At 40.1% G+C, this 15,565-nt stretch overlaps 3 protein-coding genes across 6 annotated transcripts; 2 read left to right on the top strand and 1 right to left on the bottom strand.

Moving 5' to 3' along the window:
• Positions 1–5,333: 5,333 nt before the first annotated feature.
• On the bottom strand, positions 5,334–6,691 carry LOC124341290 (AKT-interacting protein-like). The gene is made up of 5 exons (XM_046794330.1): positions 6,447–6,691; positions 6,309–6,379; positions 6,140–6,240; positions 5,879–6,066; positions 5,334–5,804 (listed from the first exon to the last, which is right to left on the bottom strand). Exons 1-5 carry the CDS (start codon positions 6,554–6,556, stop codon positions 5,552–5,554), a joined length of 723 nt encoding a protein of 240 aa, XP_046650286.1. The 5' UTR covers positions 6,557–6,691; the 3' UTR covers positions 5,334–5,551.
• Positions 6,692–6,830: 139 nt separating this feature from the next.
• LOC124340844 (lethal(3)malignant brain tumor-like protein 4) lies at positions 6,831–11,165 on the top strand. 4 transcript variants are annotated; one of them, XM_046793579.1, is made up of 11 exons: positions 6,831–7,466; positions 7,552–7,747; positions 7,820–7,969; positions 8,038–8,264; positions 8,337–8,526; positions 8,592–8,890; positions 8,965–9,196; positions 9,273–9,457; positions 9,536–10,215; positions 10,281–10,704; positions 10,767–11,165. In XM_046793579.1, the coding sequence occupies exons 1-11, from the start codon at positions 7,224–7,226 to the stop codon at positions 10,920–10,922; spliced, it is 2,982 nt and encodes a 993-aa protein (XP_046649535.1). In that variant the 5' UTR covers positions 6,831–7,223; the 3' UTR covers positions 10,923–11,165. The 4 variants fall into 4 exon arrangements, with proteins under 4 accessions (XP_046649535.1, XP_046649536.1, XP_046649533.1 ...); XM_046793580.1 differs by having other exon boundaries at positions 6,832–7,466; positions 7,823–7,969; positions 8,334–8,526; XM_046793577.1 differs by having other exon boundaries at positions 6,835–7,466; positions 8,334–8,526.
• A 354-nt stretch (positions 11,166–11,519) lies between these two features.
• LOC124340962 (frizzled-7-B-like) lies at positions 11,520–14,502 on the top strand. The gene is made up of 8 exons (XM_046793814.1): positions 11,520–12,418; positions 12,487–12,878; positions 12,952–13,152; positions 13,220–13,442; positions 13,525–13,661; positions 13,731–13,862; positions 13,950–14,122; positions 14,201–14,502. The coding sequence occupies exons 1-8, from the start codon at positions 11,893–11,895 to the stop codon at positions 14,331–14,333; spliced, it is 1,917 nt and encodes a 638-aa protein (XP_046649770.1). The 5' UTR covers positions 11,520–11,892; the 3' UTR covers positions 14,334–14,502.
• The last annotated feature ends 1,063 nt before the right edge of the window (positions 14,503–15,565 follow it).

The following is a 15,565-nucleotide window of genomic DNA, read 5'->3' as shown; positions in this document are numbered from 1 at the left end:
CACACACACTGCTACTGCTGAAGAGTGCTGGCGTCGTCCCTTTTTATATCTTCCGCTCGCACGAATTTAATGCGTCTTACTCGACCACCCCTCTCTTGTGTACGTCAGAATTCAGTTCACAATGAATTACATCCACTGGTATATCAACACAAACTTTGTTGCAGACGTTTCGGCAACACAAAATTATTTCTGGTTTTAATTTTTTAATAATTCCATATAGGTGATCCGTATGCATCGAATTAAAATTAATAATTAGAAAATTTGAATAAAACTGATAGGCAAATTTGAAAGTTGGTGGGACAGACTTGATAATAATGAGCGCGTCCCATCATCATGTGATATCAACTCTGAAAATGGGGTTGTAGAAATAAAAACAATTGAAGCACTAACAGTGAATTTGATTCAGGTGACCACCCACTATCAAGGCGCGCCATCAAGACTCTTCTTCCTCTCTCCTCTAGAGTTGTTAAGAAAAGAAATGCCATCAAATATGCGATCAAAAGGGAAGAAGGGGTGGGGTGAAGAGCGTTGCGTTGAAGGTGGTCGTATCAAATATTATTCGGGGGAAACACTTACACCCGTGTGAACAAGGGGACCACCATCCACCCCCTTCATTATATTCTGTTTCATGATAGCTTTCTTCTCTCCCTTCTTATATAATATAGCTTATATGTACATACTTGTTGCTATCGTACATTTTTATTGCTTTTCATCGCACGCCGTTTTCTACATAGTGTTCTTGGTATTTTTCTTCAGTTTTGCCGTGCAATTAATTTTTATTCATTTTTTTTTAATTTTGTTTTTGATTTAATTCCGTTGAATCCATAAAAATTCTTATTGGATCGTCGCAATCGGGCAAATAATTTGTTATTTCATCTCAGTTCAGAATTTTTCGCTTAATTTTTTGTAATTGAATAAACTTTCGTTCAGATATTTTAAAAAGTTTGGTAAAAAGAAAACGAAAAGAAAATAGTTCAAAAGAAGTCAACACCTTATGTAATCGATTTTACCGCCATGTTTTTGGAGGATTCTTAAAAACATTACTGTACATGACATAAAACTTTATGTGTTTTAAGGACCATTCGTTCGATATCAGTATTTCAATAGCGCTATAGGAACAAGAACGAGGAGCGGAAACTAGAAAAAAAGAAAAATAAGAGCAATGAAATAGAGAAAATAGGTTTATTTTGCCGGAAGGCAAAAGTCTAGGCAGCATTGGTACATGTAATTATATAATATGAAGGCTTTAAGACTTCCGACGAGTCACCCACCTGCTTCCCATCCCAGAGTTTCTCTCTATACACGTAATAATATGCGAGGCACACACTCGATTTACCTTCGAGTGTTGACTTTCGGTATGTGTATGATTCCACGATCACGATATTGTTTCAGATTGTTTTGTTTTCCAGCTCGAACTACTATATATGACATTGGACAAGAAAGAATTATCGACAGAAAAGTGTTTGAAATTTCGTGCTTAGCTTATAGTCGATGTGTCACACGAATAAACGTATTTGAAGTTCACGATGGGAAAATGTTGTAGATTTATTTTGAGCGTTGCGAAATCTTCACATAGGAGAGAATCTTATATAGAAAAATGATTTTCGTGCAACTTTTTTCTATAGTCAAACTCCTTCACTCTGGATATTTCCCTGTGCGTCACTAGTTAATGACAGTCAAAGTTGGTTGGCCAAGAGAAAATTCGTGGGAAAATAACTAGGCACAGAAAAAACATATTCATTGTACACCCCTTTTTAAAAATAGATTGCATCGGAGAATTATACGTACACGTAAGTGAGAGACGTCAAATAAACGCCAACAAAATTTCGAAAAAGATTTGGCGCTAAGCGGGATTATTACACGCGCTGGAAAAGAGTGAGGATATAATGTCAGTTTAACAGCGGAAATGATTATTTCCCCCTATATAGAAGGGAAAATGCGATAGAAAATAAGTTGATTTGTAAAAATGTTATCGCTTCAAGCATTATTTGATTTTAGAAGTAAATAATAATAAAATAATCCGATAATTATTATTAAAATTCAAAATAAAATGTGACACAATTTGAGTTATGGTTTAAATAATTCACGCTAAAGGAAAATTGGCCACCGATTCGCACGTAAAATAAATTTTTAGATGTACAAAAAAGGATCAAGAGTTATATAGTAACATAATAATAAAATTGCATCATGTAATTTATTTGTGAGGGAGGGGGGTAAAACTGAGGAGAAATTGTTTTTTGGTAGAATTACTGTGCCTTATGACTGTTGAGAATAGTTTTGACAGCTCTCACGATCACATAAAAGGCTACACACAAGCCCGGAACTAATGACGCTGATAATAACTTGCCATATAATGATCGCTATTATCTCTTAATTCCCGCAGTCGTACCTAACGGATTCAATACGAGAGAACACCATATGAGAGTATATAATATCATAAATACAAAAGCGTTTTGAACACAACATAATACATAAACGGATAGACGATCGAGAAAAAGGATGCTTGGGAAATTAATCGTTTTTTTCTCAGCTGATGAAGAAGAAGAAGAAGAAGTTGTTGTGCATTAACCAACTTTGTTTCTGTCTGCTAATGATGATGTAATGGGGAATTTTGGGAAGTCTGTAGGAAATGGGCGTCCATTATTATTTCTCTTTTTTCTCTTTTTTTCGTCGAGTGATTGTTTCGTCGTTGTTGTTTTCTGGATAATGGAGGCCAAGAAAGGGAAGAGGAAATGAAAATTGAGTTCCCGGTCGTCGAATTAGGAAAGGTGCTGATCGCATTAAAATGAGGGGCGGCTGGCCACACGCAAATTAGAGAGCGTCAAGGGAAAGAAAAGAAACATGGTCGCTAGCTCGCTCTGTTTGGCACTCGTCTACTTCTCTGTGTCTCATTGCGTACAGACATTTTCCTGTCGAACTATTTTTTCTTATTTTATTTTTTCTTATTTTTTTGCTGTCCTGGCACAGCAACCTTCCCATCCCTTCGCTTTTCTTTGTCTTATGTATATTCCTTTCAAATAACTGTAGTTTTTTTCTGACTGTTTTCGACTGCTGGATATGTACACGACGGTGCTTGATGATGAAGAGAACCGACCACCGATGATGAGCCAGAGCGTAATCCATCAAAGCGGCTCCTAGCTAATCAGCGGTTAGCTTCCGCACTTGAGATATTATACATACAGTGTGTGTGTGTTGTACCTTATAGCTTCTCGAACTAACAGAATGAGGGAGCGGAAAGCAAAAAGATATAAAAACAGAAAAAAAAAACAAAATGAAATGAAACTAGAAACCTAGAACATGACTCACACATGAGACACAAATATATAAAACAACAACCGGTATGGAACTCGAGAGTCATCAGCATAGACTTTTTTTCGATGCGGTCATCAAAGTCCTACATATTCTATACCATCGTGCCGCGAAGTTGAATGCATTCAAAAATTATATTTTGATTAAATACACGTGCCGGTATCAAGTACGGTACTGAATTACCTACCCAGTATTTTTTCCATCGAGTCCTGACTGTGTAATTTGCCAATAAAATATGAAAATAATATTCCGAGAATTGGGATTTCCCCGGGCGAAATAACGACATGAGTCAAGCAATTTAATTTTCCTTATAGTTGTAGAACTGTGGTAAAAATTTATAGCTTAGCCAAAAGTTTAAAATTCTGATTTTCATTATTCAACTATCAATACAAATTCACATCAATTCTATTTTGAAGACTTTTGAATAATTAATTAATAATTAAATGGAAATAAATTTCTTAACTATAACTTCTCCATCAGCCAGCAGTCATCTTATAGGCTACAACATATTCGCCAAAAGAAACAACTTTAAAGTGTTAAATAAAAATAAAATGCTAATCAAGACTTGGACACAGTTCTGGTTGCAACGCTTGAGCACCTCGTACATTCTTTCACCGTATCGAATTCACATATGCGTTGCTTGATGTGGATCAAATGGTGATCGATTATTGACAAAAATGTGAAATGCAAAGCCACAACATTTTGAGGATATTCATTTTAATCGGTTCTCTTCTACATTACTTTTGTGAGCAGTGTGGGTTGCTCGAGAATAGGTCCCATAGTTGACCATCTGTCCCTCCTGGTTGGGAAATCCGAAATTGGGAACATGTATTTCAAAATATTCATGCTATGACGCAGGTAGATTCACTTGATGCGTGCCTACCTGTGCATGTATAGACGTCGCAAACTCGTGATATCTCCAAGCATGTCTTTTGTCGGCAGACATTATTTTAATTCAATTGTGCTACTGCGATCGCCTGCTTCGCATTACTATTTCGCAAGACCCAAATAAATAAAACAAGTACAACATTGTGTAGTGTTGTATGGCGTATATATAATTACAAGTTTACATTCAAAATAGTCTGGTGATAAAAAATGATTTCCAAATTATTATTATACTATGCCATATGCCGGAGAACAGTAGCGAGTTTGATCAGCTGGAGAGTTTCGTACAGCCGTTTTTGTATTTGATATGTATTTAACATTTCTGTGTGGTTTAAAATGCAGACTTATATGTTCTTGGAGCTTTTTTTTCAGTCAAAGGCTTCGTGCTATCTATTATACTCCAACGTGTCTATTATTGACTCAAGTGTATTGAATGGGAAGAAGTGTATGCTACTGTAGAATGCACCGTGCAAGTTAGTGGCTTACGCTATACAGTTTCTGAATATAGGAGCAATCTGGAATGGTATGGCACTGTAGGACTATATTTTTTTATCATGAGGGCCTAAGCACTGGGGTTTGCTCGAGGGTTTCTCTATTGCTGCAATTAAAAGGAAAATTAGCGATCGCTTGATTAGTTGCAAAAGATTATTAAAGGAAAGTTTTATGGTTCAAATTTAGTCAGCAACAGCACAATTCGGTAAAAAATCACGAATTCAAATTTGCATAAAATATCAAGAGATGGCGTCTGCGTCAAGGACCTGAGATTATTCGCGAAGTAGCTGGCTAATCAAAAGGGGGTAAGAAAGAAAATTTTACAATTCATAAAGCGTAAATTTAAGGCAAATAAAATCAATGACACTCGACGGGTTATAACGTACTTAAACGTACTAAAACGTACTTTTTACTTAACGGACGGATGTTTCCTCCTCCGAATCGAGTTCAGAGACGTTTGTGAGGAGGACTAACAATTTTCACTTCTAGAAGTAGAACCACTTTTGGCATTTTTGTTTGTGCTTTTGTGAGTGTGTGTGAGTGTGACAACGACCTGCTACTAACTACTTAACGAAAAAAAAAAAAAACCATAAATAAGATTAATAAATTTTTAAAAAATGATTAAAAATATGATACAATTCATAACAAATATGCAGATTTTTTTTATTTGCAAATTATTGGACTATAAAATAGAAGAATGACGTATTTTTTTTAAATTGTCCGCTATTATCAATATTGATGCGTAGTAACATGTTGATCAAAACGCGTTGAATCACTTGAATGACATATTTTAAACACTATCTCTCGAAAGCGTTGGAGGAAGGAGGGATATATCACAAAAGTATAAATCCGGTGCTTTTTTTTTTCAATCCTGACTAGAACAGGGTTGGAGCGAACCGGGTTTAACCCACGACAGGGATTTGTTGCCAGTCGTACCGCTTGATTTGGCATTGGCAATTACAGCTTTGCGAAACGTTCCGTGAATGTTGGGATTGTAACTTGAGAACCTCAAGTAGTGCGCATCAGTGGAAAATTGGTTGGAATCATTGAGATGGTCTTTGCATTCGATAATGCATTCGGTAACCCTCGTCTGAAACTCGGCCAGATCGTGTGTGAATCTGTTTGTCAAAATATCGATTCACTGTTACTCGTTATTCGTTAAGGCATTAGATTGTTATTGAAGTAGTCTTACAAATCTGCTGCAACTTGATTCACTGAATCTCGGTTCTCTATGACGAGAAGTGATTTCTTTATGTACAAAAGTAGGTGCCAGATGTGATGCACACCAACTTGCCATTTGCCAAAAGCCGATCGAGTCTCCATGTAACCCGAAACTGGGTCAACTTTGGGGTGGAAGATCGGCGGAGAGAAAACGATATTCTAGGGTATACAATAATTTTGGCAACTGTCAGTTAATACATCTTAACATTTAAGTAAGGCAAATGTGTCTCACAGGAATATCAATCTGGGGAAAACTTTTCCCTATGAAAATGTGAAAACGAAACACTGCTCCTGCATAGTAACCGCTTCTCAAAAAGATAAGGCCAAACCAATCTGTAAATAAGAAAAGAGGTATTGATTAAGTTCAGTATTATCATTGTTTATAGTGTTTCTCATCTTACGCAGGGGGTCTTTGGCAGAAGGCATCACATATACATCTTGCAAAATCTTGGGTTGGTCTCTTAAAGCATTGCTGTGATAAGGAAAAGTGGGTTAACTTGAATGACCTTCTTGCATTACAAAGGAAACCAACAACTTACTATTCAGCCAAAATTGAATATTCCATAAAAACAGGTTGGTAAGTACCCATTACCTCCTGTGTGTCTTTATCTAGAAAATGGGGTTCTGAAGTAATATTTCGAAATTCCATTTTCAAATCCTTTGGCACTCGAGCAGTTTAAGTTATAACTACTCAATTAATTCTACAAATGAATCCAAATTTATTGAGGAAATGGCATTCCAAGTAAAATTACAAAACAAATACGAACTTTGGACGCATAGTGCAGCCATCTGCCATGTTAGTCGGTAAAACAAGAAATATTTCTTTTTACTAAGATTATGTGACGATAATGGTATTACATACATTTTGAAATTTTTTATTCTTTATTTTTTTAATGCATTGCAGTTATTTAAATGAATAGAATATTAATATTTCGGTTGTAAAAAAGGAACGTTTTAAAAGTTGACCACCAGGGGTCAGGTTCTGATTCATTCCCTTCCCCTTCTAAAGTTAAAGATGTCCGTCGCCACTATTTGAAACGAGCCAGCCTAGAATCGGTTTGTGTGAGTTACAATTAACAATTTTTGTCCGTTTAGCTGGCCCGGAACTTGCAATTCATTTCCGTGTCCTATCCGGCAACTTCACCAGGTGTTTATTGTTGCTAAAGTTTCGTGAAATAACTAAAAATCGCATCCTAGTTTCGAGAAGGGTTTGACTGGACTGGGGAAGGGAAACGGTGTTTCGAATGCGCATAGGGACATAAGTTTCCCCGCTGATTGTTGTTCGTTTGGTGTTTGCTGATCTTTTAGTGATAAAAATGGATTCCGAAATGGAAGTTCCTGATTCGACTTGTCCGACAACAGAAGCGATAATTGCACCAACCATCGAAAACGCAGCACCGGTGACTGGTGGTGAAACCACCGTGATCGTTAATCGAATGGAAACAGACTCTACATCGGCCGCACCGCCTAGCATTAGTAGCACCGTGGAGGGAGATTCGGCTGCAGTCGATTCAGCAGCTAATGTGACTTCTATTAGCAGCAAATACCCCAAACTAAATGCAAGTTGCTTACTATTTACATTTATCTTTTTTTAAATGATGGCATTTGCGTCATTTTTAACAATTTTTTGTCGTCTGCAATCAGCAGCTCCGGGTGAATGAGTTTGGGATTTACGAATTGGTACCTGGGGAAGAATCCACGGCCGAAAAGCCTATCGAGGCCACTCCAATGTCAGACGCTGTATCTGCACCAGCAGAGACGAAAGAATCAGTAACCTCAGAACCAATTACTACAACAGCAACGTCCGATAGCGAAGCCATTTCCCAACCATCCAAGCCAGGTTTGCCCTTGAGTCGACGTATATTTGTGAAGCATTGGTTTTTCTGACGCGTTCTTTGTTTGCAAACACCAGTAGAGACGACTGCTGCCAATGTTGTGACCAACAATAATGGAAGCAGTACGACCAGCAGTAATAATAACGGAGATCGAGAGCGATGGAAGCAAAGATTCCCATCCAATACCAAAGAGAAAGTCGACATCGTCTGCTGCAAACAGTGTGACGGTATAACCAGAGTTATAATCTATTTTATTTTGGGCGCCAAAATTTCTAGAATATTGTATTCCCCCCAGGTTATGGAATTGCAGACGAATTTGTCGATCAAAACTTTTGTTCGGAAAAATGCCGCAAACTCGGCCTTTCGCAGCCGACAAAAACAAAGGCTGCTGGTAAAGTGGCGGTCAAAAGAAAGTCCACTTCTTCCAACTCTTCTTCCCAGGCAGGAGACGCGGCTAGCAGCGCCGTCGTTGAGTCTTCACTAGAAACGTGCAACGAGCAAAACATAAAAGATGAATCAAAGGTAAACTTGAACTATTTCCTTGAACGACGGAATTTAGTGTGATTCATCATTTTTCTCCCTTAATGTTAGCAGGCAAAAACGCCATCGGCATGGTCTTGGTCCAAATATTTAGAAAGGAGAAGAGCTCAAGCGGCACCTGAACGACTATTTTCAGATCCGTTTCCATACGGAAAGCACGGATTCCGAACAGGAATGAAACTCGAAGGCATCGATCCTGAGCATCAGTCACTATTTTGCGTTATGACTGTTGCTGAAATTCAAGGTTGAACTTTTATTTCTTATTTTTATTTATTTTTTAATCCTTATTAAATTTATTTTAAACACAAGGTTATCGCGTACGATTGCATTTTGATGGATATTCTGATTCACATGATTTCTGGCTGAACGCCGATTCTGAAAATCTTTTCCATTGTGGATGGTGCGAGAAAAATGGCCAAAAACTGCGACCACCCAAGCATTATGATTTGGCTCCGTCCCAATCTACATCGTCGCCCCTTCCACCTAATCAACAACAAGCAAGTTCTCAGGCTGTAACGCATGGACGTACTTTTAGTTGGCCTCAGTACTTGAAATTTACCAGCAGCGCAGCAGCTCCACGGCATTTATTTATTTCAGCACAGAACGAGGTAAGAAAGAAGCCATCGCTAAATGTCAAGCAAATTCTAATAATATCGTTAACTGATATTCATTTGTTTTTCAGTCCCCCGTACCCAGCGCTTTTCGAGTTAAAATGAAATTAGAAGCAGTCGACCGACGCCATTCATCGCATACCCTTTGTGTGGCTACGGTTGCGAATGTGATCGGCTCTCGCTTCCTGGTTCATTTTGACGGATGGGATAGCATCTACGATTACTGGGCCGATCCCTCGTGTCCTTATGTTCATCCGGTCGGATGGGCCCAAGAACACAACACGACGCTCACCCCGCCCTGTGGTAAGAAACAACAAAAAAATATATTTTCATCATTTTGCGGTGATATGTTACTGATTCTCGGTTTCGACGTTGACAGACTATGACGCTGATGCGAGTGATTTTGTTTGGGATCATTACCTGGCAAAGACAGGGGCGACGGCCGTACCTCCACGGGCTTTCAAACCTCGTTCACCCGTCGGATTCAAAACAGGCATGAAGCTCGAATGCGTAGATCCGCGCAACCCACAACTCATTCGCGTCGCTACCGTGGCAGCTGTTAAGGTACTTGTTGCATCACTCTTTTAAATGCCTTTGCAAAATTCATTGATTTAATTTAAAAATATTTTTTCCTTTTAATAGGGTTATCGACTAAAAATTCATTTTGATGGTTGGTCTTCCGAATATGACTTTTGGACGGATGATGATTGGCCAGACCTGCATCCACCTGGATGGTGCTTGAAAACGGGACACCCGCTTCAACCGCCTTTTGTGTCCTCAAATGGTCCCGTTTCCAGCGAAGGCGAATGCGCTACTCCTGGTTGTACCGGTGTTGGGCACATTGAGGGTGCACGATATGCCACTCATACCAGCACCGATCACTGCCCCTATTCCAATTCCAACTTGCATCGTGAGAATCCAGCATTTCCCGATCGTCTAACAGGCGAGGAGATTGATCCAGTTGTACAGCGTTCGGCTTCCCCTGCAGCTGCTGTGGCCTCGGCGGAAGAACAACCTGCGAAAGAAGAGCCCAGTAAAAGTGGGAAAACCAAAGCAGTTAACATTAAAGCTGAGCCCGGAGATTCTAGCAGTAATGCCACGTCAACTGCAGAAGCGTCTTCGCCACCTCCACAACCTTCGTCGAACACTAGCAAAATGGAAAAGTCCAAAGCTTCGCAGAGTATTGACCTGCCAGTCAAGAGCGAATCAGAAGCCGAGCTCAATAACCGACTTATCCAAGTTGATCTCAGACCTGAAAGTCCTCCACTAGAACAGCAATACGACTCTTTGGAGGCCCTTACACCACCACCACCCAAGAAAATGTAAGTACAAGTTGAAAAGAAATGCAAATAACAACAATTTATTTATTGGCCTTTTTCCCTTTTAGGAGAATTTCCTTTTTTACGGGTAAAACAGCAGCTAGTGAGGTTGTTCGGCGGAAATCTGCTCCAATAGAAGAGCGTGGCAATGGTGATGTGACAAACGATCAAAGCCTTCCAGTTGCCGAACGCAAACAACAGGAAGAGTCGAGCCGAAACTCTTTGGGAGGTCCTAATGACCAACTTGACGCCTCAATGAGCGGTTCTGTGTCAACTAAAAAATCGGTGCATTCAGGCTATTCGATGATGAACTTCCCTGCCAATTCCAATCTGACAACGCCAATGTGTTGGTCCAAGCACGCCGCACTTCTAGGCGATGTTGTTGGGATCGATACATCTAATCAAGTGACTCGCTGGTCTTGCGATCAAGTTATGGATTTCTTGGCCAAATTCGGTGTCAATAAAGTCATGTTGGAGAAATTCAAACAAGAGGTCTGTTCAACTGCTAATTATTTTGGTTTATACGGTATTTATTTTAATTGTTTTGATTACAGGAAATTGATGGAGAGGCGCTCCTGTTTTTGTCTCAAAGCGATCTTACCGATTTGCTTGGTGTCAAGTTGGGACCGGCCATTAAGATTCGCAACGCTCTTCTTTTGATGAAAGAAAAGGCCAAATCTGCAATGCCCGCCAACGATTCGCATTCTTAGACTAATAATGAAATTTAAATTTAATTATATGGTTGTCTCATCCTGTTTGTTTGTTCTATGCGATGTACCATGAACGAATCGAGATAACCTCTAGCTCGAATGATTCTCAATCCCGACTGCACACAATTCACTTTTTTTGTGTATTAAAATTCAGTTTTCCAGTTCTTTCTATCTCTCTCCTTTTTTTTACATTCTTCGTGTCAAGTCCAATAAAAACACTGATATGTGTCTTTGTTTTTGCAAGACCCGACTCGTTTTTCCCCCCCACATACTTGATCCAAAAGCGCGTCTCATTGATTTTGTTTTCAGACAGACGTCAACCAGATGGTAGTGATTGCATATTTTTTCAAATAGTTTGCATCATTAAGACTGAACGAAAAAAGTTAAACGAAACGGAAAAAATTGTCACCAACTGTTCAAAAAAGGGAGTGAAAAAAGACATTGATGACCCCTCGATATAGCCTCTGGCGATAACAAACCTGATGACTTAAACAGAAGAGGACAAAAGAACCAAAAACACGACACCAGCAGTAAGGGGGTGGTGCCCTGGCGGAGAAAAGAGCAACTTCTTTAAGAAGCTAGCTCTTTTTGTCGCTGGTGCTTTGGTGTGGCTTTTCAGTGTTCAAGGTGGAGTGGTAAGACATTTGACGTTGGTTTGCGTTCTAGTGGCATGTTTAACAGGGAAATAGATTGAGAAAACGAGCAAACTCTGCATTTTAGCAGAAAGTATATACAGTATTGGTTGTTTCAATGGCAAAATGAAGAAAGTGTAGTGGTATTTATTGTTGAGAAGAGCTCTTAAGAAGAGGTCAGTCATCTTGGTTGGCCCCTTCGAATAAAAAAAGTGCGTCTGTTGCTCGAGGGGTTGAAAAGTCGTCTCTCCCTACAAGGAACCTATACTGGGCAGGCTAAACCAGCATTTGACTAAATCAAGATACCGATTGTTCCGTCCGAAAATCTCAATCAGAAAATGTCTCTTTACAAAAGTGTTATTTTCGCCTCCATCCTGGCTTTGTTGCTAACTGTTATAACTGTTAGCTCCACCATCTCTGATCGAGACAGTTTGCCTCACCATGGCAGGTGTGAAGCCATCACAATTCCCTTGTGTAAAGATATTCTTTATAATGAGACTATCTTCCCAAACCTGCTTAACCACCAAAAACAAGAAGATGCTGGACTGGAAGTCCACCAGTTTTATCCACTGGTGAAGGTCAAATGCAGCCCAGACTTACAGATCTTCCTCTGTTCTGTCTACGCTCCTGTGTGCACGGTCCTGGACAAGCCCATCCCTCCTTGTCGTTCCCTCTGCTTGTCAGCTCGCAGTGGCTGTGAGGGACTCATGAACAAGTTTGGTTTTCAGTGGCCAGAAAGCTTAGAATGCAGCAGATATCCTGAAGGTGGTGCAGCTGGAGAACTTTGTGTTGGAGAAAACAATACAAGCTCAGGGACTAGCCACGGTGGAAATGATGGCTACAGGCCTCCTTACAAAGTTTCAGGTAAGCTACTTTTATTTCTAAATTTTCAATTAAAAAATTACTGAAACAAACAACTTTTTGTGGTATAGGTGGACTAGGTGGAGTACCCAACTACCCCAGAAATCCTCTAAATGAATTAGGCAATTACCCTGGTGTCTATCCTGGAGGACCAGGTGGATCTGTTGTTGGTGGTAGTCCTACAGGCTATGGCGCAGGCTCCAATTGGTACGGGGGACCAAGTGGCATCCGATCGGGATTCACCTCAGTCAATAGCAACTACTCTCGCGATCATGGATTTATTTGCCCTGCTCAGTTCCGGGTGCCAAAAGGTCTTGACTATGTCGTTCGGGTCGGAGGGAAAGTCTATCCGGATTGCGGTGCCCCCTGTAAGGGCATGTTCTTCAACGAAAGCGAAGTTCGTTTTTCACGTGTCTGGATCGTGGTCTGGGGTGCCATCTGCATGGCATCTTGTCTCTTCACTGTAATTATTCCAGCTATTTTATCAATGTTTTACATGCAGGTGGTAATTAATGCTCTTTTTTTGGAAAATTCAGGTTCTGACTTTCTTGCTGGACGTACGCCGATTCCGCTACCCTGAGCGGCCCGTCGTCTTCCTTTCAGTGTGCTATTTTATGGTGGCACTGGCCTACGTCATAGGATACGCTATGGGGGATTCTGTATCGTGTAATGCGCCATTTGATCCGCCACAAGATTTTTCAGTCGATAAAGCCGACATGGTTGAAACCATCACCCAGGTGCAGTATATAAAAATCTTAAAAATAGCCACACATTCAGTTTTTCATCATCTCAACTTTTCCATAGGGAACAAAACGCGAATCTTGCACAATCCTCTTCATGTTGCTCTACTATTTTGAAATGGCTGCCAATCTCTGGTGGGTCGTCTTGACGCTTACTTGGTTCCTCGCAGCCGGTCTCAAGTGGGGTCACGAACCTATCGAAGCCAAGTCTCATTATTTCCATCTGGTGACGTGGGCCCTCCCTGCTGCTCTGACCATCGCCATTTTAGCCATGGGCAAAGTCGAAGGTGTGTGTGTTGCTTACAAATAGACTCGTTTGTATTTTCTTTCTAAATCCGTTTTGCTGTTCTACTGGTATCGTACCCTTAGGCGACGTGTTGAGCGGTGTGTGTTCGGTTGGCATTTGGGATATGTCTGCCTTAAGACTCTTCGTACTGGCGCCTCTATTCCTTTTCCTCATCGTCGGCACCATTTTCTTATTGGGCGGATTCATCTCTCTATTTCGGGTATGTGTGTCTTGTTGAATTCTTTTCCATAACAAAGTTGTTATTTTCTTTATGTGAATTTTTTTATAGGTGAGAACGTTGATGAAGAGCGGAGGAACCAAAACGGATAAGCTAGAAAAGTTCATGCTGCGCATTGGAATCTATTCCTTTTTATACACAGTACCGGCCATCATTGTTATCGCATGCCTTCTTCACGAACAGGTCAGTCGCGAGTTTCCCTTTCGGCGAAATTCTTCTCACGTCAACCACCTATAAATATTCTAACATGTATTTTTATCTATCTTAAAGGCTTTCTTCGATTCCTGGATGTTGAGATGGCAAGAGGACAAATGCCGTGACCCACAGTGGATCAAATTTGTTTTTGCCTGCCCGTCACAGAGTCTGGCTTATGCCAAAGGCGCCGGCGGTTACCCTACGGCTCCTACCTACCCGAAACCGGAATTCGCCGTTTTTATGATCAAGTATGTGATTGATTTCCTTGAAGACATGTCCGCCGGTATTCCCATAAAAATAACTCGTTTCGGTTTTTTCCCCCATAGGTATCTGATGATGTTGATTGTCGGAATCAGCTCCGGCTTTTGGGTCATGTCCTCCAAGACGTTGGCTACGTGGAGCAACTTTTATCGCCGTCTCTTTTGGTTGAAACCGGAACCGACGGGAGTTTATGTCTGAACTAGGCATCACTGACTGGACTTCCTTTAAACCATTTCTCCCCTCCAAACATCCACACATTATTAACTCATTTCGGGAGGTTGCAATTGCCCCTGCCTATTTGTTCTGTCTACCGCGTCTCATCAGCTCAGTTTTTTTTTCTCCCGCTCTCTCTCGTCTTGGCGTCGTTAACAAACAAAATGTAAATAGCCAATTATGAACGACGAACAGCAATTTCCCCCTTTTTTTAGTGATGTCTCGTCGCATTGCGATGAAGAACAAAAAGAAAAATGCCTTTTAATTTGCGTCCCCTTAAGATGGCCCTCGGACCTTTTACTCAATTGCATGACGGTATCACTTCACCATGAACACGCAAGAGCCATCCAGTTGTTTACTCGTTTCACACCCATTAACAAGTGAAAAAAATCGTTCTTATTTGATTGACTTTTTAATATTGATAAATTGAGCAGCTCGCGTGTTTCGTTCAGTGCTGCATACGATGTTTTGTCTGACGTTATTGTCCTCCCCCAATGTCGTTCTTATCGTTATGTAACCGTTAGCGCATTCTCTTTTGATGGCGACCGTTAAGAGGGGAAACAAATCATGCCGAATCACCTGTTTGTTCCGTGCACATTGCGTTAACAACATTTTTTCATCTGGTAGGAAACAACCTTATAACCATCAGAATACACTGCAACCTGTTTTCGTAACGAAAAAAAACATTTAATGGGCTATCTTTCAATCAATTTTCGAGTGTTTTCTTGAAGCGTTTCCTTCTACTATTTAACAATGCCGAACGAGATAAAATCGTGAATTCTAACAAATCAGATAACAAAAAACTCGTTCCGCTTGCTAAGCCAGTTGTCATTGGAAACCATTAGTTTGCATCTACACACACGGAACACCTGGAAACAAGAATGCATGGAAAAGAGAAAGTTTGAAGATAGTATTTTGTCCTTGAACGTGTCAGATAACTTGATTACGATTAACTAGAATATTGATTAATACTACATTTGAACATCAAAGGGTTTTATTAAACGTCTAAACTTAGTCGAATTTAAAGGACTTCGAATGAAGTTGTTCTCGTCATTAATAATACAAAGTAAATGGTTTTTATCAATTTCGAAAAATTGACAAAAAGGCATTTTCAACTATCAAGATTTTTGCTGTTATGAAGCTTTACATCTGTGTCATCATGTCACATTTGTGTATCGGACAGAGAAGAAGATTAGAATCGTCCAGTCAAGTATAGA

The sequence above is a fragment of the Daphnia pulicaria genome, chromosome 5, assembly GCF_021234035.1.
Source record: "Daphnia pulicaria isolate SC F1-1A chromosome 5, SC_F0-13Bv2, whole genome shotgun sequence".
Lineage (NCBI taxonomy): Eukaryota > Metazoa > Arthropoda > Branchiopoda > Diplostraca > Daphniidae > Daphnia > Daphnia pulicaria.
This window is presented reverse-complemented; position numbering and strand designations above follow the sequence as displayed.

What these genes read in the sequence shown, in the direction of transcription:
- LOC124341290 (XM_046794330.1), bottom strand. Translation starts at nt 6,556, where the DNA reads ATGGAATTTCGAAATATTACTTCAGAACCCCATTTTCTAGATAAAGAC. An exon ending in TTCCCCAGATTGATATTCCT is followed by an intron (nt 6,067 to 6,139) that starts GTGAGACACATT and finishes TGTATACCCTAG; the next exon opens with AATATCGTTTTCTCTCCGCC. An exon ending in AATCAAGTTGCAGCAGATTT is followed by an intron (nt 5,805 to 5,878) that starts GTAAGACTACTT and finishes TTTGACAAACAG; the next exon opens with ATTCACACACGATCTGGCCG.
- LOC124340844 (XM_046793577.1), top strand. Translation starts at nt 7,224, where the DNA reads ATGGATTCCGAAATGGAAGTTCCTGATTCGACTTGTCCGACAACAGAA. An exon ending in TTCCCAACCATCCAAGCCAG is followed by an intron (nt 7,748 to 7,819) that starts GTTTGCCCTTGA and finishes TGCAAACACCAG; the next exon opens with TAGAGACGACTGCTGCCAAT. An exon ending in CTGCTGCAAACAGTGTGACG is followed by an intron (nt 7,970 to 8,037) that starts GTATAACCAGAG and finishes TATTCCCCCCAG; the next exon opens with GTTATGGAATTGCAGACGAA.
- LOC124340962 (XM_046793814.1), top strand. Translation starts at nt 11,893, where the DNA reads ATGTCTCTTTACAAAAGTGTTATTTTCGCCTCCATCCTGGCTTTGTTG. An exon ending in GCCTCCTTACAAAGTTTCAG is followed by an intron (nt 12,419 to 12,486) that starts GTAAGCTACTTT and finishes TTTGTGGTATAG; the next exon opens with GTGGACTAGGTGGAGTACCC. An exon ending in TGGCATCTTGTCTCTTCACT is followed by an intron (nt 12,879 to 12,951) that starts GTAATTATTCCA and finishes TGGAAAATTCAG; the next exon opens with GTTCTGACTTTCTTGCTGGA.